This window comes from Candoia aspera, chromosome 2 (genome assembly GCF_035149785.1).
Source record: "Candoia aspera isolate rCanAsp1 chromosome 2, rCanAsp1.hap2, whole genome shotgun sequence".
Taxonomy (NCBI): Eukaryota; Metazoa; Chordata; class Lepidosauria; order Squamata; family Boidae; genus Candoia; species Candoia aspera.
In genome coordinates this window covers 73,398,354-73,417,180 of record NC_086154.1, presented here as the reverse complement: position 1 = coordinate 73,417,180, position 18,827 = coordinate 73,398,354, and the positions used below count along the sequence as shown (strand labels likewise).

The following is an 18,827-nucleotide window of genomic DNA, read 5'->3' as shown; positions in this document are numbered from 1 at the left end:
CTGAGGTAATCTATTTCATCCAGGATTCTTTGCAAATGTAATCCAAAATCTTCCCTAAAAATTGAAGATTGGAGACCAGGCAGAAATTATTAAATACTGTTGGATGAAAGGTGGTCCTCTCCTGACAGGAATGAACCACTGCTCTTTAAAGGTGGCAGATACAACCCCTCCCTCAGACAGACATTAATCACCCTCAGATCCAAAGATTTGCCCAACTTCTACCTCCCTGCAGCAACCAGGTCAGGGAAGGATCAAGCCTACAGATAGTCAAACTCATGTTACAGTATTAAGGATTCTGTCCACTTCGTTATAGTCCACAAAGCTAATGGAGTTCCAGATAAACTTGCAGGACACTGCCCCAGTTAACCTCATCTAGTCCTGTCAACATGGTGTCTCAGTCTGACTAAATACAGCAAAATACCTTGCTAATCTGCTCCAGCAGACTGAAGAAAAGTTATTCTGTCATCCTTCCCCGACACTTAAAACATCAGTGCTGGATGACATTCTGCTGATGCAGTAAGTATAGAGGTACTGATGCTTTGCTACCATTATTGCCACAGGGCAGGCCTAAATGTAGGTCATACTAGTTGCATTCATTTTTTATGCCTGGCCACAGATGCTCTAGGTGTCACTTCCACTGCTTAGTATGCCTTACTGCTTCAGTAAACTAGGGAGCCCCTAGGATGTACAGTCAGAGGGAGGCTGCCTGGGGACAATCACATCAACTATCCTCATTGCCTCTACGTTCCAAAGACTGATGGATCTTGTGATGGAAACCAACCAACGAACCAGTCATTAAGAAAATCCTCACGTATTTGCTATAAACCAATCAGAGCCATAAGGTACCTGGGATGGACCAACACAATCAGTCCTTTTCCCTTGAAGATGCCAGTAGCATTTACTAACCATAGACTGACCAGAGAATGACATGACCATGACAGTAACTGCAGTGTCCTGTATCTTCAGATCAAGTACTGTCTGTTCTGAACTAGTAACTAAATCTAGAATGCATAAGCCTGTATGAATTGGGCCAAACATCAACTGGGATAAGCACATGGTTTCAATTGGAGGCCATGGATTCCTGAGCTACTTAATCTCCCACTCTCAGGGCATGTAGACTAAAACTCCCAAGACCAGTAGCATTTTTAAAAAATATAAATCAATAATAGTCATAGCTTTAGGTTGCATCTGTTTTCATCTAGTATGAGAACTATGTAGAATTAAGACATGAATTAAGATGGTCAATCTTAATGCAGGCACATTACAAAAGAGTAATGTTACTAAGGAACAAAACAAGCATAAGCATGCTTAGGAAAATTTCAAGTTTCTACACAGGTGTATTTTTGCACAGAGATAAAGAAACAGGCACCTTTTAGATACCCTATATCTATCTACCTACCTACCTACCTACCTACCTACCAACCATATACATTTATATGGCCACTCAATCAACACATGACTCTGGAAGACTAATAGTCAGTAGAATAAAAATAATCATAAAAATAAAGTTTGTCAAAAGAACACACCACTCCCAGATTCCTCCCAGAAAAAGAACATACAATCATCATACCAAGACCGATTTACCAGCAGCCTGGCCCAGTGCTTGTGGGGAAAAGCCAGATCTTTTATGCCTTATGAAAGGCCAGCAAGGTTGGGGCCCAAATCTCAGTGGGGAGGATGCTGCTCCAGAGGGAGGCACCTCAACACAGAAAGCATGCTTCCTGGCACCCATTAGATAGCACTACTAGAGAGGACCTGAAGCATCCCATTGTGCCAAAATTCAAGGGATATTATTGGACCTATATATAGTACCTTTAGCTGATATACTGCAACATTTAACTGCAAGTTTCATTTGTACACCCATTTCCCAACATATCGCAGGAAGGAGGTGGAATCTGACTATCCAGCATTTCTTAACAGAGATGCTTGCGTGAGTTCTTACCATTTTCCCATCTTACTCATTTGTTGTACCCAGAAAAATAATGCATTTTGAGCCATGCAGCACTGAAGCAGAAAATGCCGATTCTCAAGATTGTTCCCTGCATTGAAGGTAAAGAAGGTCCAGATCAGCAACATCAAGACAATTATTACATTCTCTATCTGAATGTAATACACTGAATGTAAGTCAGTGCAATTCTGCTACTCTACAGATGCCTGCTTTGTGACTTTTAAAATCACTGTCTTGCACTTGGATCAAACTTAACAGTCCCAATGGAGAACTATAATAATTAAATGGAAGTAAGTATTATAACTAAAAGAAATTATATATTCAAAACATGTAATAATGTATGTAGCATAGAAGTGCATGCGTTTGATTTTTCAAACGCATGCACTTCTATGCTATATACATTATATCTGCAATATTTCATTAAACAAATTTAGAAGCATATAACGTGTAAGCTGATATTCAGCAGACTGAATCTTGTCTTTCCTAACCCAGTGCCAGCATCCATGCTGGCTGGAAAATAGGAGAGGTGTCTAACATTCACCAACTGTATTAACAAGGTTGTTTGTCTTCTGATACATTTTATAGGAAATAGATTGCTATTACCAACCTGAATTATATTTAATTTAGCCTAACAACACTTTTAATTTTGCAAGTATTTTATGTAATTTTCCATTATAAAAACAATTTAACAAGATGGCCTGCTCAGCCCACCAGTTCAGTTTGGATCTGTTTACGTCATTCTTTCACACATAGTGATATCTGTCAATCTCAGAAACAGATGGGGGCACTAAACGTCCCCAAAGTTGGCATGGATTAATGGAAAGCAGCCCTGTAATGCATAGCCAGGAAAAGTCAGAAAGGTCTGCTCACCTACAGACAGTGTTGCATTTTGAATATCTGGTCCTGACTCCAGGCATTCCCAGCATATTGTCACGTATTATGAATAATGCTTTGTGATTAGAATAGGGAAAGGTTTGGGGGAGGAAGCGGCAGTGACTTCTGTCTTGAATATGTTTGCTCACGTGGGTAGGACATTGAAGTACTGTACCGTTAAGCCAAGCACTTCCAAAAGAATAGGAGTTGCCAGCTTTGCAGCGCCCTCTAGGGTTTGGCCCAGGGACCAGCATCCGTTCCTTTGCCCTGCATTCCCTTGCCTGTTTATCTTTCTGCATTTCTTTCTGGCTTCTCCAGGAAACCCCTTCTCATCACCCCCGCCCCCCGCCCTTCACTCCAGCTTCATTTCCTGAGTTCTCTGGCCAGGTTTAGCCTTCATCACTGCTAGGCCACATTTGCATTTCACTCTGTCAGCTTTCCTTTCCCTTCCTCCAATGCCTCCCCCCACCTCCCCTCCAGCTCCATCCTCTCAAAGAGATACCTTGAGCCAAAGTTAGCTTGCCAGGTAGCCACACGTCCGGCCTAAAGCCATCAGGTCAGCTAGGGCCACCCTCCAGATCTCCTCTCAGATTAGGACTGTCAGCAGCCTTTCCGTGTCCCTGGGGACTTGGATATGTGCTGTTTTAACTGTTGTGGGAGGGATACCTTTTACTCACTGGAAACATTTCCTTTGGATCTGGCCTGCCAATAATTGCTAGCAGGGAATTTGCCCTCTCCTTTTTCAGCTCTGTGTGCTTCTGCAAGCTTTCCTGTTGCTTGAGAGAAATTCAACAGGTGATGCATTCTCCTTTGCTGCATTGGGATCCATGCCCAGATGGATTTCTTCCCATCATTCAGGAGTTGCACATTAACCCACAGAGATAAAAACTGTCCCCTTTCTCAGGTCCATGATTCTTTAGGGATTGCTGCCTGAAACTATTTTCTTCTGTGAAATGGACTGTTTTTCAAATACACATGCTTTAGCTTTTGGTTAGGCTAGTAAACTTATTGCGTGTTTGTCCAAAATTGTCTTGTGTACCAGTTGTGCCCTTTCCTGGACTGGGAGGCCTTGCTCACAGTCACTCATGCCTTAGTCACTTCCTGTTTGGATTACTGCAATGCGCTTTACATGGGGCTGTCCTTGAAGACCACATGGAAGCTACATGTGGTCTTCAAGGACAGCACACAGCAGAGCATGCAATATTGGGTGTTACTAGGTTTGCCCATGTTACACCAGTGTTGCATGAGCTGCACTGGGTCCCAGTTTCCTTCTGGGTGCAATCCAAGGTGCTGGTTATCACCTTTAAAGCCCTATACTGTGCAAGACCAGGGTATCTGTGGGACCACCTCTCCCTGAGGGTATCTGGCCATCCTACCAGATCGGATAGGGTAGGCACACTCCAGGTCCCTTCCCTAAAATCTTGCCATCCAGTGGGACCTCAGGAGCATGACTTTTCTATGGCTGCCCCTAGCTTATAGAACACCCTCCCCCCAATGATTTGGCAGGCCTTCACCCTTTTAGCCTTTTAGAAGGCCATCAAGACCTGGCTTTTTACCCAGGCACTGGGATAAAATGAGGATATCTGGAGCTGGTTGTGGGGCATCCCAAGGGAATGACTGAGGGTTTTGTTTTTTGATTTTATGGTTTGTGATTTTATGGTTATTGGTTCTATTGTTATGAGCCGCCCAGAATTGTGTTTAAGATGGGTGGCCGTACAAATCTTTTAAATCAATCAATCAATCTTTGGAAGAATAATCAGATATCACAGTGAGAAACCACTAGCTTGAGACAGAAAAAGGGTTGCTCATTCAGTAACTTTCCTTTATGCTTTTCTCCTTCAGCCTCCAGGCTGAAGGTCTCCTTCACAGCTTTTTCCTCTCTGATGAAATAGTAGAAATAAGTACAACAGATTTCACAATGTTAAAAAGGATGATAGATTTATTTTATTTATCAAATTTAATCACCGCCCATCTCACTCGCAAGGATGAACTGATACAGGTATCTTGGGCATTGAATAGCTTGCAAAAAACTTGCACTCATAGCAGTCTCCCCCACTGTGCTTAAAAATATGTTAGCCAACATGCTATATGTGACTTATCTTGGTAGTCTTACTAACCAATTGTAAGCTAAAAAGAATTTTTTAAAAATTTTTTAAAAGCTTTTTAATTAATAACAAAAGAAAAAGAAAAAAACACAGTGATAATACTGATGGACATACATACATTGTCATAGAGGGGGAAAAACATAAAAAGTGCTTTACAAAAAAGTGGAAGAATTGCAACAACAACAACAAAAACACAATATGACATTATAGCAGTAACCAGTTTACAATTCTATATATATATGTATCTAACAGAAATATTATTCAGGGACGTATACATATTTTTATTACATTTGTATGACTATCATTTTTTTAACCTACTGTATAAATGAGTCCCATATTTCATTATACTTGTCCATACAATGTCTACATATATAGGCAATCCACTCATAAGTGGCAAGTGCAATCAGGTCCTCAATCCATTGAGTAAATGGGGCCATACATTTATCTTTCCAATGCTGCAATATCAGTCTTTTAACCATAGTAAGGGCATGGAGAATCCATTCACGTGGTCCAGTTGTCAGGTTCCGTGTATTAGGTATACAATTCAAAACAATATTATCTTCTGAAAATTTTAGCTTTTGTCGCAGAGTCAGATTTACAATGTCCACTCCTTTCTTTCAAAACTTAGTAAGTATAGGACATAGTAAAAACATGTGTTTCAAAGAAGAATTGTCCTAATTACATCTCCAATAGAATGTTGTCTTAGATAATCCTTTTCTATACAAACATAATGGAGTCCAATAAATTCTAAATATTATTTTTTGTTGTATAAGTCATAATTTAAGGTCCATTGACACTCTTGCTGCTAAAAAGAAATGATAATAAACATTTGTCAAATAGTTCACAAAACATCATCAATCTTCTAAGTACTTCTTTTAGAAAGGGCAAATCAACTTTGTTATTTTCCTATCTAAAACTGTTAAAAGATCATTCAAACTCTAGGGGTACTAAAAATACAACACAATTGCATGAAAATGTTTATATATACTAATTATTCCCATTTTAGGATAGCAGTTACTATTAAAGATATATAGCATTTAATAGCTGAGTAAACTTGACAGAGTTCAAAAATCACATGAGCTAGTTTTGTGTATACATTCACATTGTGGCAGAAAGGTACAGGCAAATGCACAAATACGGATGTTTCCAGAAATTTCTGTAGTGAATTCTGATGAACAAGACAGTATTTTATAACAAGAAGAACCTGTTGAAAAAGTATGCATGTTTCCATTATTTGAAAGTTTCTAAATAGGTTTTTTTAAGCATGCAGCTCTACATGTTGCACCAACTGACTCAAAAAAATATCCCCTTGGAAGTATAGACTTCATTCAGAACAAGGCAAGGACAAGAAAAAAACTAATTTATTGAATGAGCCACATTAGTTGAGTTCACCAGCTTGCTAAATCATAGCATACTGTTTATAAACTAGAGTACTTGGATTCACATGTCATGTTATGTCAAGTCCAATAACATTTTGGCTCAGAATAAAACATGACCCCATCCATAAAGAAGCATGTGATGTGGCTATTCCCATATCTGTGGGATGGAGACTATGGAAGGGTGAAAACAGACAAAATAGCAGGAATAAAAAATGCAATCAGAGAAGATAACAATTTTCAAATTTTCAGAATGGCATAAAGGAGATATAAATATTTTCTCCTGTGAACCAGATTTACTACAGATCAAGCCCCAACAAATTACTGTGAAAAATAATGAAATGGAGGTAGACCTGCTGTAAGATTTTTAGACTTGGATTGATCAGAGCCAGATTCAACTCACTACTCTAAGCAGGTGACTGTAAGCCGTCCAGAAGGGTCCATGGAGAGTGGTCAAAAAAGTCAAGATGATGGCCAAGTGGTGATCTTGATTTTTTTGATCCCCCTTGTGGACACCCTTGGACCAGCCATTCCTTAAATTATCGACTTAAATAAATAAATAAATAAATAAATAAATAAATAAAAATCCCTCTTTTCCAGATATGTTGGACAAAATTCATATTTTATGTTCTATTTCAAATAACATTTCTGCTCTCATTCTTTTTGGTAATGGTTTCTTCATTTATAATCTTATTTCAGAGTAGAAAGTAAAGACCCACTTGTCTCAAGCTTGACTCCTAACAACTACATGCACATATCCTTGAGGTTTTTCTTAGCAACAGTATGGAAGGGGATCACCACTGCCTTTTTAAAGATATTTTTTTCCAGTCTCCCAGCTAGCCAACAATCCTGGCATTTGATGGAAATTCTCCCATCCACATATTAACTTGGCATAACTCAGTTGAAGGTAACCAGTTGAAGATCTTGTCTCAAGATGACAGCTGTATAATACACCATTCACAAACAACACACACACAGACACACATACAGGGGTGGGGGGAAATTATTATGCATTTATTGTACTGATGGAAGAATAGTCAGCAGGCATAGGCCTAGATGGCAGAAAAAGCAGATGAAGAGAGAGAGAGAGAGAGAGAGAGAGAGCGAGCGAGCGCGATGGTATTTGGCTTGGTGCAGATGAGAAATTAAGGCTCCTATCTACTTACCTGGTTGGAAGTAAGCCCCATGAACTCAATGAGACTTACTTCTCAGATAGGATTGCACATTGTGAGCCAGCTCTAACAGACCACAGATGTAGCAATTACGCTGTGTCACAAAGTCTGCTGCTAATATATATGGCTTGGCAATTGCATGATGACACCATCACATGTGTATCATTTATCCTCCATTGCCTCCCCCCATGGATGTTCAGTGAAAGTACTGAGATGGCGGGACTTGCATATTCCATAAATCACACAGAGCTTTGGCAGTCCACATATCTTTCTTTGCAACAGTTTTCCCAAACCTTCCATCCTCCAGAGAGTACCAAGTTGAAAAACACATCTGGAGGATACCAGGCTGGAGAAAACTATTCTACTTCTTTTTGATTATCCAGGTTCCTCTTGATTTTCCCCTTAAGTAAAGAAAAGTGTAATTTCTATAAAATTTCTGATGAGCCAAATATTTTTGCACAGGCCAGGCAATTCTGAAGTAGGACTTTGAACTAATTCTTGGAATTTTTATTCCCAGTTTTAATCAGACAATATTCCCTAGGAAGTAATTGAGTACAGAAAAATGAATTTAGTATTTAGACGAGTAATAAAACTTCCTTCCTTCTTTCTGAGGCACACTTTACAGGACTGTGCTCTTTTTCTTTCTGTCTACATCTCCAGAGACTAGAACTATCAGCTATTCTAGTAGTACAGCCACCATCTGCTAGATTGTCTTTATTCCTTCCTGCAGATGCTAAATGCTACAGTGGAAATGCGGACAGCTTTTAACTATGAGCAAGGAAAAGAGATTAGACAGTGGGCTGAAATAAAGAGAAAGGGCACTGAACAGGCAGGAGTATCTTTCAAGGTGCATGGTCTGACTTAACAAACATTTATCTTCACACTTCCTTTTGGAGGTTATTTGCAGCAACCTACCCCCACCCCAAAGTCTGGTACATTATTAAACAGTCAGGATGTAAATATAGGGTAACTCAGCAAAATCTGCCAGTGATGTAAGCAGTGAACATTTATAGGGACACCTCAGCGGACAGAAATGCTTATCCTTCCACAGGATTATTCTCCCTGGATTCATGCTTCAGCCACTTTGGGGCCAATTTGACACTAAAATACCAGCAAAAGCAACCATTCAGCAAGACAAAGCATAATGGCTGAGAGAAGAGTTATGAAGGAAATGGGAGGATGAAATTTTTTTTCAACTGGCACTCCTACCCAGACTCTATCCTATTCGAAAGCTCCCCTACCCCAGCATTGCAAGCCAAACTATGATGCTGATATAATTCTCTGGCTCAGAACCTGACAGGCAGAAATTTATTTATACTGCTCTATCTCAGTGACTTCTGGAGGTTTACAACATTACCTAAAACATCCATGGCAAAAGAAAGTATATAAATACAACCACCATAAATGATATCATAGTTAATCCCTGTGGTCCTTCAGAACAATTACTTTTAACAAATTTCCAAAAAACAATATAAACCTGGGATGTGCTAAGTGCACAAATGGGTTGTGTTCGCACAAATGGGTTGTGTTCACACAATATGTTGCTACTGAATTAAGCCATTTTCTGGTTTTCACAATACTGTGAAACATTGAGTAGCCAATACTGTGAAACATAGAGTAGCCAAACAGGCTGGGATCACCCAATGCACTGAAGACAAAAAACTAGCCAATTTTAACATTAACCAAGCTTAGTAATCAAACATGCTTCAGCTGGGATTTTATTTGGTTGACATATTATAAAGCACATTATGTGAATTAAGTCATGATGCCTGATCTGGTCCTAGAATCTGTGAGGCATGCTGCTCCATAAGGAAATGACCAAGTTAACATCTACACAGCAGGTATACCTATTAAAAATATTTTTGTTTGTTCTCATACACATTTGTAAATCAATGTTGGTTTTTGCACACAGATTGTCCCATTCATGCTGAACATGTCAACGTGTTTTGTTAAGGCTGCTTGTGTACAGAATTCTGCCTGACCTCCAGCTGACAAACCCTTCGTCACTAAATACCATACCATTGTTAACTGCTAGCTTACTAACATAAGTCAGTGGAAAACTTTGCCCAGGTCTGGACACCTGCCAAGAAGCTGTACTCCAGGACTCTTCTCTTCTCTCCCCTGCGTGGCCCCCTCCCTGCATCAGCTGACTCAGCCACCTACATCAGAACTTCCCTGGAGAACGTCATCATTTCACAGCCTTAATTATTTTCCAACAAGAAGGCAGAGTGAGTCACATACATATGAGTGAGCAGACCAATGCACTTGAATATACAAGCCTTCTCCAGTGGAAAATACTATTTATTAAATGGCCTATGGTGAGCTTTGCCTAAATGAGAAAGCAGGGGGGAGATAGGCCAGTCATGTGGTTCTTCTGCCCCATTCTTACTAAAATGAAAGCTAACCCTTTGCCTGCCATAACACCCTATAACACCCATCACAAAGAGGTCTCTGAGCTGTTATCAGGCTAGGACAGTTTCCGCCATCAGATTTCTCCTGCCTATCAGGAAAGCTAAATAAGGAACGTAGTTCAGGCGGCTGCAGGAAGAGGGAAAATGCAGGACATCCGGCCCAGCTGCCAATTTTTCCTTTCCCATGAACCACTACTGACCTCCACCACCAAAGGCTCAGACATCACACCTGGCATCATAGCTGAGCTTCTTTATTTAACTCTTTGGAGGCTACCTGTTAAAACAAGAACCGGTGGGCATGAGGTTTTATTATATGAAATCTACGGTAGTGCACCCCTTGTACCACACTGCCTTGGGAAAGAAGTATATTGCACTCACCAATTTTGAGCAGCTTACAGTCTTACCATGAGTAAACAGATTATAACAACAAAATAGTCAAATAAATAAATAAACAAACAACATTACATAGTAAACTATTCCATGTCAAGGAGCATAAAGACCCATATTCCTACACAGGAAGAATCTCTCTCAATTCACCTCCCTCTCAAAGGCCTGCTGAGATAGTTGGGTTCTGACTATTTTTCCTAAATCCCAGTAATATTGGGACAAGTCAGTCTCTGGGGGAATGCCACTCCAGACAAGGGGGGCAATAGCCAAGAAGACCCCTTTAAGATGGGTAGGCACATTTGGAATTGTGAGGGATCATGTCATGGCATGTTACAAAATGGCTGCTGGGACTGGGGATACTCAGTCACTAACTGGTTAGAATGGGAGATATAAATCATTACAAAGCATTACTTTATACCATTTTACCTGCTACCTCTCTATTACACCTCCTGAAGAATAACCCTACTATTCTTGCTTGCTTTGATAATGATGATATTAAAGCAGTAGATAGCTTTTTTCTTTTAGGATCAACTATCAACAGTAAAAGAACCAGCAGTGAAGAAATACATCATCATAGCACTTGATAGAGTAGCAGTGAAGGCCTTGGAAAAGATATTCAGATGCCAGGGATGTGCCTATACCTACAAAGATCAGAATCATGCAGGCAATGGTTTTCCTGGTGATATTCTATAGCAGTGAAAGTTGGACAAGTTGGAAAGAGTATTGATGCCAAATTATCATATATTGGACACGTTAATTAGGCTTCTGTGTCACTCCAATCATGACTCTGAGCATCTTACTTATGCTTCTTCCATGAATAGTGGACTGCAAGTATGTGAGGTATATTTGGAGCCCTGAGACATTTGTGAAAATAAAAATGTTGCTGGAACTTTTGCAGCATTCCATATATCCATTAATTATTTTTATTGTAACAAATCAGGTGAGATGGGCTATTTGGTGGGCTATCTCAACCATTTTCTGTTAAACAAGCCACAATGGCTGGTTTCACATTACACTAAACCACAGAGAAACTATTATTAGAACAATTCCTGGACTAGGGCAATATGTGCATTAGCCACTTAATGGGACTCAGTTTCCAGAGTTTCAAATAGGATTACTCCCCAGTACTGGGTTGTTCTGCATACAAAGGATACATTATTGTTGAGCTACAGCAGTGTTTTTCAAACTTGGCTGGGGAATTCTGAGAGTTGAAGTCCACACATCTTAAAGTTGTCAAGTTTGAAAAACACTGAGCTACAACTTTTGCCAAATGACAACAGATCATGTAGGAGTCATGTTTTGGGATGTTACAGCATTCTTCCTGATAGGGTCAGCTACGTACCAGTTTTTGCCTTTTCTATTGAGAGGTGATAGCTTCAGTTTGAATATACAATTATTATATATAACTTCATATACATGAATGCTGAGATGTGCCACAACTGGTTCATCCAGCAGCCCATTGTTTCATTAGATCATCAGCCAAAGACCATTTTTATCTGAGGTGGAGCCAAAGTTAATAATGGAAGTGATTGGCTACCTTGATTGAAGCACTTAAGAGAGCAAACAACACTCTTTCAGCAGCATTACAGTTTTGACCTTCTGGAAAATGTAATCATGGGACTAATTTGAGTGCCCTCCTTATTGGCATGAAATAAGAAACGAAGTTCTAAGACATTCACAGACCATAAAAATTCTGGGATTAATTTTACTAGTCACTGGATAATTGAGCAGCTGCAGAAGTTCTTCAGTGCCACTAAGGAGAAATTAGGACTGCATCACAATCCACTGGAATGCCTAGCCCAAGTCACAGACTATGGGGAGCAGGACTTTCTATAGAGCACATTATGTTAAGTGTCCTTACTGAAGCAGGTGCCGTAGCACTTGGGGATCTATTGGGGAAGAGGGAGGCAGCTATACATTCCATCGGCCTCTGTATCATATCAGTATGATCCAGGATGTCTGCTGCAAGGATTTGTCTGCCTCCCTCAGCTACATTTTTGGAAGTGGTAGGTTTGGATTTTACTTGGCCTTTTGCCAAAGGATACTTTTAGAAGCTTTCTCATTGTAAATGGAGACTTGATCCATAGAACTGGGCAAGTCAATCAAAGGTTCACCAGAGAAATTAGTACACCTTTAACCACGTGGCTAGATCAGTTAGTCGGAAAATGAATTCAAGTGATGATTGCAGATCACATTACTTAAATACCAGATATCAATAGACTTTGCCAGATTGTTCAAATTAAAGACTTATTTTAGAATAGATTTTGCCTTGTGGATTGTTGAACAAAAGAGCAAGGAATCTTTTGAAATTACAAAACTTAGTATTTTCTCATAGAATGTGTGCTAATTAACCATATTTTTACACTACTCCAAAGTGTTCACGGTGAGGTATACCATATGGTTCTTTTCCAATATGCAATTTAATCTCACCATAAAATAAGGCAAATTAGACAGAGTTTGCAAAGTGACTGAACAAGGCTACCCAAACGTCATGGATTGAAAATAGATTGGAAACTGAACCTTCCTAATACAGGATAAACTCTAATATTTCTCTCCCTTCTCCCTTAACTTTTTTCCAACTCAAGGTGACTTATATGAGGAATTCTGTTATTTTATCCCAACAACTCTGTGAAGTAGAGTTCATAGAGATCAGCAAGAGCCAACCAAACTGGTCTTCCAGTGAGCTCCCTGGAGAGATGGAAGTGAATTTGGGTCTCCTTGATCTGAGTCCATTTACCTTAACCACTGCAATATTATATTTGGGCTGCAGTTAAAGAAGTGACTTGGCACCAGATACGTACCTCTAGTCCCTCATTTTTCAGCCAGATTTTGCAGAATGTAAATGTTCCAAAAGTAATTGGAATAAAAATAACTTTTCATCACTCTTCAAAGCAATGTACAGAACAACCAATAATAAAAATATTGAAACACTACAGTGCAGTTTGCATGTCACAGAAGCCAACCAACCTGACTAACAAGAGTGTGTACAGTTATTGTCATGAACCAGAAATGGTGGCTGCCACAGATTCATTATGATTAGCTTTAGGTAACTGCACAACCTTGGTTGAAAGGCAGTGCAGGTGCTGGGGGGAGGGCGAGGTATGGCAGTGATATGTCCATTTTTGTTAACTAAGTTGGTTGGGTCAGCATGCAGACTGTAGACATATTTAGGAATCCACTACTGTAGAAATAAACAGAATCAACTGAATACATTTGACAAGCCTTTTGACTGTACAGTCAATGATTGTACAGTCAGTAGCACCACTGTGACTGCTTTCATTAACTCAGACAGGAATTGTATCCCTTTTGGACTATATCCCACCAAAAAAGTCAAACTTATTTCCAAGCACACATGCATTAGATTGTAATGTGAAACTCTTGCCCATATTTTTGCTGCTTTAAAATATTTATGACAACTAGGAAGGAATCTTTAGAAATAAAACCTGTGTATGCTAAAAATTGCAGTGAAGGCTGAATGTGGCAAGATAACAGATGAGTCTGATACCAACATTTTTAACAATAACTGGTTGACAACTGTATTGTACCAGATGATTTGATTGTATACGGACTTACGTGAAATTATATTTAATTAACATCCTATCACATGGAAAGATTTAAGAATGAACTGTCAGTTGCAGCTTTTCAACAAACATAGTATCTAGAACTAAAGGTACACATTATCACCATCACCATCTAATATTCTTCTTGCACGTGCCTATCATGTTACAGTCAGTACAAGAATTTAAACCATCCATTAAAAAAATTAAAAGATGGGCATAGCTACAAATTGACAGATAAAACATATCTCAGTTCAAGTCCTAGAACTATATTGGAAATGACTGGGGGAATTGGCATGTTTTAAATTGTGTAAAATATGACAAGGTGATTTAAAAAAAAACCCACATTTTTTCTGGAAGAGAATTCCATCAGTGAAATACATCTTTAACCACCACAACATGGGCCATTACCATATGCACGGCTTGGGTTAGGACATGGCTTTCCAACACTTTTCTAGTGCAAAGCTATGTTATTGCAGGAAAGTACATGGTGAACCAGCTGAAGCTGAGTATAACCATTCCTCATCCTTACAATAACCTCATAATTTTTATGAATCAAGGAAGATTCTTGTACAGCATATAGTCTCGTCAAAAACAGCCTATCCATAGCACCACCATCTTATCAAGAATCAGCTTCACTACATGTACTCTCATCCAACTAATTACTGCTCCTGGCACCAGCTGGTAGTAAAATCCTTTACTATTCAGCTGGAATGCAAATATGGAGCTGAGAGTATCATCAGCATGACACTATGTTCAAATCCCCAGGTAACATTTTCAAGAGGTTTCATACGGGCATTAACGAGCAAAGAGAAGAGAACCCTGTAGGATTGATAGCCAAGAAACCATGGGGAAAAGCAGAAATCTTTGGTGGCAATCCTGAAGGTAGAAACCTAATTATTGCAGCATAAACCCCCAATTCCCACAAAATTGCTCTACCAAGGCATTCTGCTCAATGCTATCAAATAACCCAGAGAGATCCAGGAGGATTGGAAAGATAGTATTCCCTTGGTCCTAACAGATGTAATCAATAATGGTGACCAAAGCTGTTTGGATGCACTATCTAAGGCTAAAGCCTGATTTAAATGGGCCTAGATAATTATCTAAGTTTTATTTATTCATTTATTCATTCTGCAACCTTAGATGGCTACCAGAAGGAACTCTGGGTGTGGAATAAAACACACAATATAATTTTTTAAAAAATTGAAACAAACAAAAACAATGCTGAGGCCACCCACAATAAAATTTGCATCCATCAATCAACTACACCATCCTGGCCCACCATCCTGTGGGAAAAATCAGATCTCTGTTTTCCTGAATAGGGTTGAGGTCATCCATATCTCTGGGAGAGCCTGTTCCATGAGGCAGGCACCACGACAGAGAAGGCATATTTCTCTTATTACTACAAGCCACCTCTGAAATAGAATATATTGAGAAAGTGGCTTAGTTCATACATTGCATGAAATCTTAGTGTCGTTTAGTTGTTTTTGGCATAGTGTGTTATGAGAACCCAACTAGCATGGTATGTAAACATGATTTACAATTAAGTCCAGTATGGAAACCCAGCTAAACCTGGCATATCCAAACCATTATTAAATACATGATGGTTTAATTTAAAACTATTCCCTATGTAAGTAGCCCAAGCTAAATTTTTACAATTTAACTCTGGGTGCATAACTTCTATCAGCTCAAGGGCCACACCAGGTTTTGCGTGTCCTGTTGAGGGTAACATTTCAAAAGTAGGCAGGGCCTGGGTCCTTTCGGGAATGGTTTTTGAAAATGTTAATGGATGAAATGGGAGCCTTAAGCATCTGTAGACCCTCCTATTTTGTCCCTTAAGCCTCCCTAAACTTGTAAAAATGCAATAATAGATCCAAATTTTTTGGCTCACCCTGTTTTGGTGAATGCACTGGAGATAACAAAATAAAGGCAGGTGTGCCTCATATTTTGCACTCCTGTTCTAATACCCTGATGCCTCATTATTAAATGATCTTACTTGAATATGGGTGTATACTCTCTGCATTCAACAGCTTTGCTATTCTTGCTGCATATTACCTGCCAACCTCAAGGAAATGCTGGCACTTATGAAGGCAAAGTCATCTAGATTCAGTCTTTGTCCTAACATTACATTAAAAAGTATTTTAATATTGTAGCTTGATCACTCCAACCCAGAGTATATCACCCATGATATATACATTAAGCCAGTATAAAAAAGGCAGTATCATCCCCAGATAATACACCTTGGATTAAATTCCCATATGGCAGCGATCATACTATAGTATCACAGTGCTGCATTCCATAGACATTTCAGCTATCACTCATTTAAAGATCCTGTTTTATATCACTTTTTGGTACAATAGCAATAAATAATACCCTACAATCATGATGCTTCTAGAGCTGAGGCTATCAAAAATGATCTTACACTGCAAAAATTGATCTTACCACATATAAAGCTTCCTGCAGTAAGATTTTTCTGTGGTTTCTCTAGCTCTTTATGGCATCTCAGCTGAACTCTAGCAAATCATGTATCAGTCTTCTACTAAAGCATTTTCTCCATCTCAGCAAATGTGGCCTACAGTTTTATTTTATTGTTTATTCCTGCACAGACAATCTATCCACTTTCAGGTTTGTCTGGCATTTTACAGAGCTTGACCCAGCATACGTTTATTCAGACCCAAGTACCATTTTGCTTTACTGATTATGCAATCACCTGAAACAAGGGAGGCATAGATTGTTCCAACATGGATCTGAAACAGCTGCTATTTTCACCAATATGCACCTACTTTTGTCCAGTTTTAAAATTCGAAAATATAGATGCAAAAGTGAACACCTCGGGAAATTGGACTGAAATCATATTTCCACAACACTTTTCTACTTTAGAGAATTCCACAGCTAATCACTGGTTGATGAAACCCAATTATATTACCAATAATTGAAGTTGGGAAGGCCAAAAGAGATCAACTGTCTGGAGCCCAAATTGTACCAGAGGTTTCGACAACAAGGTATGAAGAGTGCAATATAGATGGGAGCAGCTGATCCTGGGGGAAGTATCTTGTAGGTTAGGGGCTGCCAAATAAATTTTAATCTTTATGTTTTATGGTCATTTATGGTTTTTATTCTATTGGGAACAGCCCAGAATCCTAGGGAGAGATGACATATACATAATAAATAAAGGCAAAAACCTCATCTACCCCCATGGGAGAAGAAATACGAATGGATTCCTTCCTTACAATCCCTTTCCAGTCCAAACACATTCATTTGGAAGACCCACTGAATAAAATCTGAGCAGCAGCAATCATAAACACTAGGCTGTGCTTAAAAAACACATTACATACACATAAACACAGCGACAGGATAAATCAGAACAGGGTCTCAGCAGAAGAGAGTTCCTGAAGAACCAGCAGGTGTTCCTCTTACTTATCATAGACAGACAAATAATCCTTGTAACAGAAGTTATAAAGAGACGTCGTCTCTAAGTCACCTTTTTTTCTGCTGAACTGGGGGGGGGGGGGGTGATTAGCACCTGAGAGTGCCCTCTGCTGGTGGAATGAAGCATAGTTGTTCAACTTCATCGAAAAAGATAACGCTCGCTGGAAGCATCGGGCAGCTGGCAGGCGTTGTCCCCAGAGCGGTGGAAATGAACAGCAAGGGGAAGTACAGGAGAAATGGGGCATGGAATGCAGCAAAGAGGACAAAGTGGGTGTCTGAATCCAAAGCGAGTGGCCAGCCACATCATGGGGATACCCCATGTAAAATGATAGCCGGGTGCTGCAGGTAGAGAGATAACTGACGAGGGGTGACCGGTGCAAATGCTGCGAAGGACGAGGGGCGGGAGACAGCAGGAAAAGCGGTGGCGCCGGGCGCCTGGCGAAAGTGCTCGGGCAGAGCTAAAGAGGAAGAGTCGGGGCGGCGTGTGCCTCTCCTCCGCTCTGCCGGACTCGGATAGGGTTGACTGGACGGCGGTGGTAGGAACGTGGAAATGCAGAATCGTCTGCCCCTCCCCGGTCCTTCTATCCGAACTCAGCCTCCCTTGCCTGCTGTTACCACGTCCACCTCGCCCCCGTCTCCGTCCCTTCCCGCCCCACCTCGCGCAGCCGCTCGCCACCGCGAGCGTGCGCTCCGTCGACTTCGCGCCTGCGCTGGCTCACCTGCTTCCGAGACGACGCCGATCCAGAGGCAGAGGCAGAGCGCGCCCAGTCTCTTTTCCAGCGCCGGGGCGAAGGCCCGTTGGGAAGGGGAGGCGGCGGCGCGAGGCGGACCCATCTTGAGCCACCCAGCTGCTGGAAGAAGCGGGCAGTCTCCGCCGGCGCAACGCCGCTCAGTCCGCCCCAAGCAGAGCGGACGGGCTCTCAGAGGAGGGGGACGGCTCGGCCCCGCTTCCCTTTCCTTTTCCTCCCCTGCCTTTGCTGCCGCTGCCAGCGAGTCCTGCCCGGGTGACTCGGCCAACTTCGCCGGCGCTGAGGAACTCGGGCAGCGGCTCTGCCCCGGGAAGGAGCCGAGCCGGTGTGAGGAGCAAAAGTGAAGGAGAGAGGAAGGAAAGCGAGCCAGAAGGCGGGAAGGGCGCCGGGCGGGGGGTGGGGGGAGAGGGGACGGAGGTGTTAATGGACTGCCGCGGGAGGTCTAGTGGGCGAACGGAAGGGTCGAGTGGGGAAGAGGAGAAAGTGCGAGGCCGGGTGGGGGCGGCCACAGATTATGGGGTGGGGCTTGCTGGGGAGCGGAGCCGAGCCGAATGCATTCGAGAGCGGGGGAGAGGATGCTTCAAGGGAGATTACAAGGTTGCACGGGATGTGTGAGAGAGGAAACGAACCGTGTCAGGAGTGAAGGGGAATCGAGGTTCTTGGAGGGAGGCGGAGGTAACGAAGTGGCTGGGGGGTGGGGAGGAGCAGATAGGTGGAACGGCGTAAATAGGTATGTGAAGCGCCCACCCAAGAGAGCCAAAGCGGGTGCAGATGAGAGTCCCACACCCCCAGCCCTGCTGTTGGAAGGGCAGCGGGGCTG

General features: G+C 41.2%; 1 protein-coding gene across 3 annotated transcripts in view; it reads right to left on the bottom strand.

Annotated features, from left to right (window-relative positions):
* Window positions 1–18,330, bottom strand: part of FLT4 (fms related receptor tyrosine kinase 4) — a 104,201-nt gene extending 85,871 nt beyond the window's left edge. The window contains exon 1 of one of the 3 annotated variants that reach the window (XM_063292217.1): window positions 17,978–18,330. In XM_063292217.1, coding sequence (XP_063148287.1) covers window positions 17,978–18,092 — 115 coding nt within the window. In that variant the 5' untranslated portion in view covers window positions 18,093–18,330. The remainder of the gene's footprint in view (window positions 1–17,977) is intronic. The other 2 variants (XM_063292216.1, XM_063292218.1) reach the window with 2 other exon arrangements.
* Window positions 18,331–18,827: the final 497 nt, after the last annotated feature.